The sequence below is a fragment of the Tachypleus tridentatus genome, chromosome 3 (genome assembly GCF_004210375.1).
Source record: "Tachypleus tridentatus isolate NWPU-2018 chromosome 3, ASM421037v1, whole genome shotgun sequence".
NCBI lineage: Eukaryota > Metazoa > Arthropoda > Merostomata > Xiphosura > Limulidae > Tachypleus > Tachypleus tridentatus.
Window position 1 is genome coordinate 89,121,263 of NC_134827.1, and position 13,697 is coordinate 89,134,959.

At 33.6% G+C, this 13,697-nt stretch overlaps 1 protein-coding gene across 1 annotated transcript in view; it reads right to left on the reverse strand.

The window, feature by feature from the left end:
- The window catches only part of LOC143245913 (MFS-type transporter SLC18B1-like), a 58,832-nt gene that overhangs the window by 12,302 nt on the left and 32,833 nt on the right, over positions 1 to 13,697 (reverse strand). Inside the window, exons 6-13 of the mRNA XM_076492167.1 lie at positions 13,595 to 13,614; positions 12,574 to 12,643; positions 7,759 to 7,846; positions 7,246 to 7,385; positions 3,997 to 4,095; positions 2,947 to 3,038; positions 1,380 to 1,475; positions 339 to 413 (exon numbers count right to left, since the gene is read on the reverse strand). Of these exons, the coding sequence (XP_076348282.1) occupies positions 339 to 413; positions 1,380 to 1,475; positions 2,947 to 3,038; positions 3,997 to 4,095; positions 7,246 to 7,385; positions 7,759 to 7,846; positions 12,574 to 12,643; positions 13,595 to 13,614 (680 nt within the window). The remainder of the gene's footprint in view (positions 1 to 338; positions 414 to 1,379; positions 1,476 to 2,946; positions 3,039 to 3,996; positions 4,096 to 7,245; positions 7,386 to 7,758; positions 7,847 to 12,573; positions 12,644 to 13,594; positions 13,615 to 13,697) is intronic.

Below are 13,697 nucleotides of genomic sequence, written 5' to 3' on the forward strand. Positions count from 1 at the left end.
AAAATAAAAATTAGTGTTGGTAATAAACAATCTAAATACTATAAATTAAACTGGAATTTTGTATACATGGTGCTCTTTTCAAGTATAAGATTGTAGCGTTAATATTCTAATTTTGCATTTTATACACAGTATGCAAGAGTGGTGTTAGTCGTTTTAATAATACTCTTACTTATATAAATATGTCGTACTTAGTAATCACAAAAGAGATATACTTAATGAACATGGAAAACAAATTATGAGATGCCATATTTGACATGGAATTATGTCACTTTTTAAATTCATTGTATCTTATTCAGTAATGAAAACACTTGTGAAAGAATTGATATTCTGTGCCTTACCCAATAGATATAGATGAAGAAAATATGGCTGACACTAAAGTCTTCGTTGAAAAATTGTCAGGAAATCCAAGGTTGCTGCAAATTCAACAAAAACGTCACACAACTTTAGAACCTCAACCAAATACATGGAATTCAGCTGCTGAACAAGGTCTTATAATACTAACGAACTACACATATAATCTTTAGAAAAATTGTTCTCCTAGATGACTTTATATATACGTACGTACGAACATACACACAATATAGGTATGATTTTGAGGAATGTCCGAAAATAGTTTGATAAACCCGAGCCACAAGACAGTTACAGTTTTGAACCTACAGTTTGTAATGTATTAACATCCCATGTATGAAGTTTTTTGACACACTTCATATGCCATCATAACACTTCTCTATGTTCTCAATTTGTAGTCTAGAGACAATAGTCAGTCAGTATATCAAGCATTACAATAGCTATTTTATCCGTTCACATAGTGTTCTCATATCAGCCACCTTTGTTTTACAGACGATGACCTTCACATACTTTCAGATAAAAGAAGTTCAAACAAGTGAAGCCAAGTGAGTGTACCGGGCAGAGCGTTGGCCCACGAATGCTCCTATCTTGTTTACATGTTTGTTACCGGTTTACGTCTTTATAGAATTACTAAATGGTGGCTCTGTCACGTGCATTCTACATCACTGCCTTTGTAGTAGACTAGATAATTTCGGTTCTGCTACCCACGGACGCAAATAGCTTTTTTTGTTCGGGTGTTTCCTGAGGAAGTAGTTGATGACCGCTATGCGTTGTAGGTGATTACATTTATTATGAATAAAAATACCTGCATACACCTTTAAAACAGCACAAACCGTGAGGTCGTGATACATCTGGTGTCAAGTAATTTTCTGACACCAGATATATATTAAGCGACCTTATGTTTAGTGATTTTATTTATTTTAAAAGTTTGTAATAGATATCTTTGGAGATTTTTATTTTTAATGAATTTACAAAATTATCTGATTCCCAAGAGAAGTGTCGACTTATTATGGTGAGAAAAATGGACCTACATTGTTTCCTTGAGCGTGCTAAAAAACGCTGGTACAATCTTGGCTGATAGTCCCAATCCAAAGATGGAAAGTGATACTATGATCAGCCAAAGTTCACTGCAACAAAACATAAATTATAAATAAATCATATATATTTCAAGGTTCCCGTGATAGTGATATATTATACAACACTAGAACACATAACGCGTAAAAGAAACTTTCAAATTATATTTCTATATATTGCATAGCATGTTCCTATCACCAATATAACCACAAACTTACCAATGCCGGCACCGTTTCTGTGATAACAAACTTGTAATTAGGATTATCTTTTTTGTCTCTCTCTTTCTGAAACCACCAAATTTCTAACTGGAGAAACAAATTTTTCCAAAATGTGACGATCAATTGACAATTGACTTTACTGTTTCCAGTTATTAATAGATGAACTAACCAATCAACACGTGTGAAAAGTTAAATTCTTAAAAGTCAGTGAGAAGTGAAGGCGTGTCACGCACAAATTAGGTTTAGGTTTACGACTTCTGTTTTGTCTAGGCGGAGATGTGTTTGTAAGTAAAGAGTTGTGTTTATCACAGTCAAAATAGCAACAGTCATTATAAGTTTAGGTAAAACTGGGTCGATGTACTATTTGCTTCTTTAAAGACAGTTTATGCCAAATATCGCTTATTTTTCGTCTTTTACATTGATTTTACAGTTTTACAGATAGTCGTTCCTCAGGAAATAGGATTATATAAATAAAAAAGTTACAAGTGGAAAAAATATAAATGGACTACTGGAATAATAGGTAAAACTTCTTCCGTAAAGCTGACATTTCAGCCCTCAAGTGGCCCGGCACAAAGCTATTCAAGGGCTATCTGCGCTAGCCGTCCCTAATTTAGCAATGTAAGACTAGAGGGAAGGCAGCTAATCATTACCACCCACCGTCAACTCTCGAGCTATTCTTTTATCAACGAATAGTGGGATTGACCGTGACCTTGTAACGACCCCACGACTGAAAGGGCGAGCATGTTTGGTGCGACCGGGATTCGAACGCGCGACCCTCGGATTACGAGTCGAATGCCTTAACTCACCTGGCCATGCCGGGCCTGCACTATTGAGTAGAACTTCTTTCTACTGTGGAAAAGAATTTGCTGTGACCTCGATATATACGAGGGTGAAATACGTATCATCTATAGAGATAGCCACTTTATAAGCATACAAAAATAATAAAGTGCAATTAGAATTTATAAATACATGTAGTTCCCCTGTCTACTTGTTTGTTTGTGTTTTCTTTATACCTTTAACGCTTTCGCCACATCTCACACATACCATTATTTTCTTTATTTGGTCAAGAAGCTTTCGTCAGAGTTCAAACACAAGTCGAGTACATTTGAAAGAAGAATAGCCAAGTGAAAGTTGAATACAGTTTGTACTCTAACTGATCTCTCAAAAAGTGAAATATAAACGTAATCACTTCTATGATGCAATCTGTAACTAGAATTCATCTTGCAAGAACAGTTAGAAAAAATATTTTAGAACTAAGTATCAAACACATTTAACTAAAACAATTGAAATGCAAGCAAGCACTTACGCAGAGAATGAAAAGTATGGTGCAGGTCCAATAAATACAAAACTTAAAGCACACAGAAAACTGCCAAACGTACACAAAACTTTAGGGGGAACCTGAAGGAGAAGAAAAATGATTTTGTTTTCATTTCCATATGAAATATTAATATGCCTATAGGAAGCATATCGCTTTAAAAGGAGGCATTTAATAAGACTTTATAAAATAAAAGAGAAACGTAAGATAAGACATTTAAATTATTGTCTTAAATATACTAGTGGGTCTTCTCGAATTGAAGTAACTTCTACAAATAAATGTTAAAATAAGTTTTGTTAATAGGAAAGCTGTTCTGCTAAACATAACTGTCAATAATTTTATTATTACATTTTTAATTGATAAATATCTTCCTCCCCACTTCAAATATTAATATAAATGTAAAATGTAATAATAAAGTTATGTAACATGAAATAAAAACCCTTCGTGATGACGAAATACCTACTTAAAGTAAAAATGCATTCTTAAGATGGCTGGTATGGGTATTAAAACTTTAATTAAAATAAAGTACAGAACAACATTTGACATTCTTAGGTCATCTTCAGGTTAACAAAGTAAATTACAATATACTAGTTCATCAAAAGTAAGCCAACCTAAAGTAAGTTACAATATACGAGTTCATCAAAAGCAAGACCATCTGATTAACTTTTAATATAAATATCCATCATAAATGTGTGTGTGTATTTTCTTATAACAAAGGACCTCAGGCTATCTGCTAAGTCCACAGAGAGGAATCGAATCCCTGATTTTAGGGTTGTAAATCCGTAGACTTACCGCTGTATCAGCGGGGAACTCCATCATAAGTAAACAGATCTGGTGTAAGATTCAATATGCTCTCTTATCGAAACTAAGCCAACTTTATTTAAGTTTTAATATATTCGCTCATCAAAAGAAAGCCGACCTTATGTAAGTTTTATTATGCTAGTTCACCAAAAGTAACCGAACTTTGGTAAAATTTTAATATACTAATTCATCTAAAGTAAAGAGATCTGAAGTAAGATTACCGAATTGGTCTGTACTCACACCTTTATCGCATATCCTCCCAAATATTGGGGAAGTAAACGCATAAATTCCTCCGTTTATAATGAAGATGGTCCCTAAAACACCTCCCTCTAAGTCAAACTAGATAAATAAACATAAAGAATAACCTCTTAGCAACAAAACTAGTAATACGGTCATGAGATACTATCTCATTAGCAGAGAATAATCAAACAAACATTTGACGAGTTAACTAAAGCTGTATTCATCTTATACTCGACAAAAAAAAGCAAATCCTTACATGTCTTTATCATAAAGCTTTATATATACAGTTCTAGAAAATTTACACTTTCATCCTTAGCCTAATATATACGTTATTGAACTATATACATAAATAACAGGCATAAACATAAAAAATCATCTAATTCAACCAGTGATTAACAGCTATTTAAACAGATATATACGAAGATTCATCTTTAACACATTTGAATAAACATTGTATGTTGCATTATACCAAAGGTTATGAAGACTGATACGCGTTCTGAAGCATAATATCACGACAAATAGCATTCAAAACGTGCTACTAACTAGCTTAGTTATATGAAGAAAATAACCTTTATTAACTTGCAATGAATCATGCTTCTCAAAATTCGGCGTTATTTTCCATACAACATAAGACGTCAAAGTGATTTGTAATAACAGTTTTCCAGTGTTGGTGTAGTAAGTAAATCAGATCATTTAATGAGTCCAGTTTCAAAGTGACTGGTGTTTCGGTGTAGGTGTAGTAAGTTGATCAGACCATTTAATGAGTACATTGTCAAAGTGACTGGTGTTTCGGTGTAGGTGTAGTAAGTAGATCAGACCATTTAATGAGTTCACTTTCAAAGTTACTGGTGTTTCGGTGTAGGTGTAGTAAGTAGATCAGACCATTTAATGAGTCCAGTTTCAAAGTGACTGGTGTTTCGGTGTAGGTGTAGTAAGTAGATCAGACCATTTAATGAGTCCAGTGTCAAAGTGACTGGTGTTTCGGTGTAGGTGTAGTAAGTAGATCAGACCATTTAATGAGTACATTGTCAAAGTGACTGGTGTTTCGGTGTAGGTGTAGTAAGTAGATCAGATCATTTAATGAGTTCACTTTCAAAGTGACTGGTGTTTAGGTGTAGGTGTGGTAAGTAGATCAGACCATTTAATGAGTTCACTTTCAAAGTGACTGGTGTTTCGGTGTAGGTGTAATAAGTAGATCAGACCATTTAATGAGTCCAGTTTCAAAGTGACTGGTGTTTCGGTGTAGGTGTAGTAAGTAGATCAGACCATTTAATGAGTCCAGTGTCAAAGTGACTGGTGTTTCGGTGTAGGTGTAGTAAGTAGATCAGATCATTTAATGAGTCCAGTGTCAAAGTGACTGGTGTTTCGGTGTAGGTGTAGTAAGTAGATCAGATCATTTAATGAGTTCACTTTCAAAGTGACTGGTGTTTCGGTGTAGGTGTAGTAAGTAGATCAGACCATTCAATGAGTTCACTTTCAAAGTGACTGGTGTTTCGGTGTAGGTGTAATAAGTAGATCAGACCATTTAATGAGTCCAGTGTCAAAGTGACTGGTGTTTCGGTGTAGGTGTAGTAAGTAGATCAGATCATTTAATGAGTTCACTTTCAAATTGACTGGTGTTTCGGTGTAGGTGTAGTAAATAGATCAGACCATTTAATGAGTCCAGTTTCAAAGTGACTGGTGTTTCGGTGTAGGTGTAGTAAGTAGATCAGACCATTTAATGAGTCCAGTTTCGAAGTGACTGGTGTTTTGGTGTAGGTGTAGTAAGTAGATCAGATCATTTAATGAGTCCAGTGTCAAAGTGACTGGTGTTTCGGTGTAGGTGTAGTAAGTAGATCAGACCATTTAATGAGTCCAGTTTCAAAGTGACTGGTGTTTCGGTGTAGGTGTAGTAAGTAGATCAGACCATTTAATGAGTCCAGTTTCGAAGTGACTGGTGTTTCGGTGTAGGTGTAGTAAGTAGATCAGACCATTTAATGAGTCCAGTGTCAAAGTGACTGGTGTTTCGGTGTAGGTGTAGTAAGTAGATCAGATCATTTAATGAGTCCAGTGTCAAAGTGACTGGTGTTTCGGTGTAGGTGTAGTAAGTAGATCAGATCATTTAATGAGTCCAGTTTCAAAGTGACTGGTGTTTCGGTGTAGGTGTAGTAAGTAGATCAGACCATTTAATGAGTCCAGTTTCAAAGTGACTGGTGTTTCGGTGTAGGTGTAGTAAGTAGATCAGATCATTTAATGAGTCCAGTGTCAAAGTGACTGGTGTTTCGGTGTAGGTGTAGTAAGTAGATCAGATCATTTAATGAGTCCAGTGTCAAAGTGACTGGTGTTTCGGTGTAGGTGTAGTAAGTAGATCAGATCATTTAATGAGTCCAGTGTCAAAGTGACTGGTGTTTCGGTGTAGGTGTAGTAAGTAGATCAGATCATTTAATGAGTCCAGTTTCGAAGTGACTGGTGTTTTGGTGTAGGTGTAGTAAGTCGTCCACCTAATGATAAGTTCTGGTGCAGAATAAGATATTGTATCTGTATCTGATTATATTATTAGAAAATTATAATGAAATTCGTTAAGGTTCAAGTTAGAAAATAAAGTTGGCTGACATCAGGCTTACTGAAGAACTGGACAAAAGGTAATATCATAACCTAACCAGTTGTATATGTAATTATAGTACATTGAATAATTGGGCAAAATGTTAAATTATATCTCAACTAGTTGTTACCGTAGAATTATATCACTTTGGTGTATTAAACAACGTGTTGTGTCATAACCCAACTAACTCAGGTTAGCGTATAATTATATAACACTGAAGGATTGTCAAAATGTTATGTATCGTAAACAAAGTAGCTGTATGTTACCATGGAATTATGTCCTATTGTAGTATTGAATAAAATATCATAACATAACCCAACTTACTGTAGGTTAACATGAAATTATATCAACGGTTGTTTTCTTACTCATTTTAAGGTCTAAAGGATAATTTATATTTTGATGTTACTATAACCAGTGATGAAAATCTTAGCTGTATGCGCTTTATTATAACATCTCTGCCATCCATGTGCGTTATGTATCACTGACAATCCCTTTAAAATACACATCTCCTCACCAATATTTAGAAAAGAATATTTGTTTGGATAATTAAGTCAGTGAAGATAAATTTTAAATCAAATTTATTAAGTAAAAAGTAAATACAATACCTCAATCTAAAGATGATATGTGCTTAGTTTACATAAATATTATGTAAGTTCAAGAAAGTTTACCTGGCGTAAGTGTGGTTCCAGCGTAGCTACATTAAATCCAATGGCAAGGAGAGACGAAATTATTACTAATGAATTTATAATTATTCCAAAATTTGATAAAAGCTTGAAAAATCCACCAGACGTTTCTTCATTTTTCCACTCTGAAATCAACAGAAACTTTCAAAACATAAAATATTTTAGTCCTAAAAAATATTTATTACAACGCTACCTTTCTATTGTATTCTTCTTCGTAATCTTTCGTAATAATGAGTAGGATATTAATATGTATATAACAGTTTCACTACCTAGCATGCTAGCATGCTCTTAATAAGAACATATCTAATAAATTAATATAATCATAGTTTTTTATGAAATGTTTTTGAATACTCAGAGTATTTTTATTTCAGGCGGTTCCTCAGTGGTAAGACTGAAGGTTTATAACAGTAAAAATCGGTTTTCGATTGTCATTGAGTAGCATTATAATTAGCAACAAAGAAGTTAATAAAATTTTCAGGCGTTCTGTTCAACACTTACCTGTCTCTGGTAACAAGAAAAAAACTTTAGCAATACCCAGTAGCAGTAAACTTCCAAGAACCACAAAAGGCAATGCAAATCCTCCTACCTAAACGTAGAAATTAGAATAAATATTCTAAATAATAATATTATTAATTATGAAATTCTGAAAGTAATGAGTCTAAATTAAACATCTACCAATAATATGTTTAATGTATTTGAAATGAGTTATAACAGAAATTAATTGGATGTAACGATCTTTCTGGACAAAAGATGTATGAATATCTGAAGTCTTTTCCGTTTTTCAGGTAACTGCGTTCAAGAAACCGATGGCCACAACAACGTGGAAGGATAATGTTTAAATCAGTTTGACTATGCAGAATACAGCAGAATACAACAGAATACAGCTTATATATTGCATATCTTGATACAAATTGCCTGCATATGATTTTGGATGACGATTTTCATACTCGTATGTTCTATGTAGGTTCTATTTAATTCATTAAATCACCAAGCAAACTTCATACTATATTTATGTTTTGCAAGTTTGCAGACACGTTTATGAGACTTTTGCACGAGACATGTTTAAGTTAATAATTCTCACATTTGAAATAAAATTCAAAACTCTTCAAACAGTTTACTTATACATCATTAAATAGCCATCATCACTCCAATACCTTTTCAACTCTACAAACATAAATGATGTTTTAAAAGCATGATTTTAATTGTTTCAGAGTGCATTTTTAACGTGATATACACAACTACTCGTCTTTATCATCTAATACTCTACCAACATTGCATGTTAATATTTTATTCACGGTAACCGTAACAGTACTTTTTACTTTTTATTGTTCCTGGGCAGAAAGTGTTTTTTTCCCAATTGCTTATCCCTAAAGTAAATAAAAAAGACCTGTTTTTCTCTTCAAACTTTGCTTTTGTGACCTGGGAGCGTGTAACGAAAACATGATGGGAGACAGTATTTGGGAGTTGATACGTGAAAGTGATTTGCATTACAGTCACAAATCTCGAAAAACTACTCACTTCTAAACATTTTTATATAACTAGTAACTGTATAAAGATTGCCTCTGCTTCATGTACGATTATTGCAATAGTAACAGATACTATCAATAGTTATATCATTATGTGTCTATGATCCATTAAATTAAAAACATGCTATCACAATCATGATATACAACGATAATAATTAGTCAAATAGATTCAAGTTAACTTGAAGCTTAGATTAATATCGATGCTTTCACTAAAGTATATATCAATACATATTTGTACCAACCTAAACTAAATACAATAATCCATAGTCTAATACAGTTACCATCCTCGGTTGTCTCCAGTAGTTGAACTGTCAAAATAATGTGTTTCATACAAAAGTTGATATACTCAATTTAGATGGAGCTACAGAAACGTAAAAAGAGGAATGTTCAGAGAAACAAAAACTATTCCACTCATATTCATAACAAACCATTTTGCGTTGAGCGATAATACAACTCCTTTTCTGCACGTGGAGAAGTCTTACACATTTACGTATAGTGAAAATAATCTTTCTAGTATTACAAGATCTGTTCCATATAAATTCTTCAAACTGCCAGATGAAGAGAGATTTTAAGTCAACTGAAAATTTTACTACAGAAAGTAATGGTAACGTTGCTCTTTCAGCAAGTTTTGAATTCCTGCCTGTCATTTACAGTTCTGCAAACTGTTAAAGTTTCAGGAGTTACAGTCACTGGTACTTGTCTTCATAACTGTATAATAATCGAACAGATATCTCACAGCAAAACTATGCTATATAGCTTAGAAAGTAAGAGCTTTAACACACATTTGGCTTCCTCGATCTTGTGATCAGTAAACTTTGCGATAGTCAGGGATAATAACACACATCGTACAATGATAGTCAGGGGTAATAACACACATCGTACAATGAACATTACAGAAAGGGAGGGTTGTTTCTTCCTTTGAGTCGTTTGTTTTTGCAACAAATGACTGTCTTAAATGTAAAGCAATAAAGTGACAATCATTTTACGACAAAGTTCCCTTGATAGCTCAGAAAGAAAGAAATTCTTCTTCCTTCCAGTTAATAATTCTTCAACCAAATTACTATCGTAGCTGTTGCTCTGGTATTTACTCCCAGCCATAGTAATAAGAAGTTAGGCACCTCCTTGAACAGCTACAACACATCTTATTCAGGTACTTTCTCATCACACTTTTCTTCCACAGCCAGAAAAGAACTTTCTCTATCGCCGCCCCTTAGTAGCACAATGGTATGTCTTCAAACTCACTACGCTAGAAATTGTGTTTCAATGCCCGTGGTAGGTAGAACACTGATGACTCATTGTTTACCTTTGTGCTTAACTTCAGTAATAAATAAACTTTGTTTGTTTTTTATTTCCTTAGCCTGAGATGATGAAAACAGTGCTTATGATTTATGATCAAGAAGCTCATCAGTAACATCCAGCTGCAGCTTGTTGACATGCTGTACATGTTTACATTTTACCATGTTACTACCGTTTCTTGTACTTTAATGGCCTGATCTATTGAAGTACTAAATACAGACCCTTCCAGCTATAAGTCAGGTGCTTTTATATCGCTGGAATGTTCCAAAGCCATACCTCACCCCTACCATAAAATATATGTTCCCTAACTATCTTGTTATGACATCTCTTTTACCATATAGCAGCCTTCATTATCTTTTGGCCTGCAGACTTGTGTGCATTTTCCAATTCAGATCTTTCATACCTAAGATATTCTTGTGAACCCCGTAGCATATCTACTTTAGTAACAATCACGCTTAACATTCACAGGAAACAATATTTCCCGACCAAAAAGAAGCATGCTTAGCTAACAATTATTCAACCTCTACTCCATTGTGCACTATGCTATCATAATGCATGGAGTTTGGTATTTGTTTATTACAGTCAATAACATATTTTGCAAGTATCTGCTTCATAGGTTTCATTACCCAATCAGAGAGGTGATGATAAGGTGAAACACATAGCTTCATCACATTCAACGCTTTACACAACTTAATAATTAACAAATGAAATTAGCTTGTAATCCATGAGAAATTCTTCAAGTTGGATCAGGTAATCAAGTGTTATCTGCTTTTTGGATAGGAAACAGTGAATTTTATGTTTTAGCTTTATAAGTGTATTATATTTGGTCATCACACTATGCTTCATCTGTAGTAAACCATGGAAGACCATTTGTGCTTACAAAAGTATGTGACTCCCTTCACAATGTACAGTCATGATTTCCATTGGCTTTATGCTCATACTGGCTGGTATTGGATGGTCAATATGGATGTGCAAATGCAGTTTGCTTGTTGCACAGCAAATCCATCCAAATGAACTCAGCTCGGTGATGAGTACCTTCGTTTCTGTGGTGGACATCACGTAGAAGTCAGAGATAGACCTCTTCATTCACACCTATAATTACTCATAAGAAAAAAAGTCAGTGTTAACTGTCTTGGACGGTGACTTTATTTTGAGTGTTTGGGAAGTGCATTGGTAGCTATTATAACAACCAAAAGTTCCGAGTACCTTCAAGCTCCGTAAAAGATGGACTTCCACACCCTTCAGTATGAACTGTCTCCTACGCCTCGCTGAATTGGTGACTATACTCGTTTAGTTTTGCAAGTTTAAAATAGCAGGATCTACAACTTGGTGCTAGGTCTCTTGAATCTCCTGTGCAGTAAGTTGAGATTGGTTTCCTTACCTCCTTTGCTACATTGAAAGTATTGACAGTTCTTGTTAAAGTGACCTTGTTGGCTACGTATAAAAGTGATGCTTTGGTCTTCCATTTCAAATTGACATCTAACTTTGTGATACAAACGCGATGGAAGAATTAGGGAGGTCCTGCTTGTTCACTTGGAAATAGTGTCGTTGTGTTGCAGCACAAAGATGTTTGTTTTAGCACAAAGCTACTCAATAGTCTATCTGCAATCTGTCTATTGTGTGGAATATAACTTATTGACAGACATTCTATATTAAAAACACACACGTCATGACAGATGTTTTGAAAAATGTGTATATTAACAAATGTAATACGAAACGCACGGTAAGCCTCTCCATTCCCCCTTACTTTTAGGCTACTCTAACATTGATTAAAATATATTGCGTATCGGTTGAGATATTGCTGTAACTTACGCAAAACACTTACACTAAGCATAGTGCGAGTTAAATGCGTAAGCAAACGTAATTTAGATGGATATGGAGATTTTTATATTTTATCATACATTTCCGTAATGTTTTCTTAAATAAAGACAATTTGATCTCTATAAACATTAAAATCAACGCATAAATAAATATACAACCTCTTTAGTATTGCGATAAGCACATTAAATGTGTAACATATATGCAAAATATGTCAGCTAACTAAACTGATCTGTAACTATACATTTTCCTTGAGTTTAATAAAATATTGTAATCTATTAAATGATCCAGTATAAAGAAAAATTTGGATTACACTTTTTATTTTTGGAATAAAGAACGTACAAACGTATTCACCAGTCGAACATTTTCTGTATTCTATGAGCATATGAATTTAAATGCTGAATTTCGTAAAGATATTGAGCATTCGTAAATAAACATAGTCATAAGCTTGTGAAATATTTCAATATCTGATTATTTTCTTAACACTTTGAATGTTTTCGCTAAAATCAAGATTTTAAAAACTGCCTAATAAAAAGGATGTATTGATAGAATAAATATCTATTAAGAAATTAATACTATTAGATGTAAACAATTTCAAGTAGACTATATCATAAAATGTTATAACTACTTAATGTCATTAAAATTAAAAATATAATTAACTAGGACAGCTCACCTGATATAGACCACCTCCAAGAGTTGGACCAACTATTAGTCCTACGCCAAAAAAATGAATGTAGAATTGACTGAAAAAAGAAAGATGAAGACGAAATTTTAAAACTACTTACAAATAAATTGACCCTTACACTTATTATACAAGAAGCAAACGGAACATTGGTGGGACATAACATTTTGCCTTTTATATAAAACTAATTGGCAACATAATCAGATTTTTTTCTAATTTAGGAAACCTTTCAAAGAAAGATGTAAATGAAAACTTAGTTTCTTCATCAAATTATTCTGAGTGAATATACGTTTCGCAAATATTTTGTTCAAATTCTTGTTGCGTAATAATAAGCACAAAGCTCTACTCACCATGGGTATCGAACCCCGAAGTGCTACTGAAGAGGAGGCTCTTTTCTCTGGATTACTTCAATACAAGGAACGTTACCCATCATTAAAAACCTCGGACAAATCCAAGTTAAAGTATTAAATCATGTCTTCTATTAAAACAATGGTTTCAGATAACGTGTATGGTTTGGTTTGAATTTTAAGCAAAGCTACGAGGGCTATCTGCGCTATCCGTCCCTATTTTAACAGTTTAAGACTAGAGAAAAGGCAGCACCACCCACCGTCAACTCTTGGACTACTCTTTTACCAACGAATAACGGGATTGAAAGAACGTTATAACGCCCCCACGGCTCAAAGGTCGAGCATGTTTGGTGTCGCTGACGTGTATGGTGATCTAAAGTTAAATAATGAAAATTGACAAAGTGCTTAAGCCAGTAATTATTTTTAACAGTCTTTGAATACCTGCAGGTATATTTTATGTATAAGCTATCATATTCTATATGCAAAAAAAAAAAATTAAGTATCTAATATCATTAATTATAACGTATAAAAATCTAAACAGAAATAAATTTAATGAACATTTATTTCACTAATTTCTTTTCCAAAATGTGAGATTATCTTCGAGATATCAGTACGAAGTTTTAAACAGAAATCAAAACTTTATTACAAGTAATTTCTTTTCTTACCCATTTCGTTCATAAACTCGCTACATCCAACGAATATAATTTACACTTTTGTTTTATCTATGTTCATAATTTCCTATTGGCAAATTATTTTCATAAATATGTT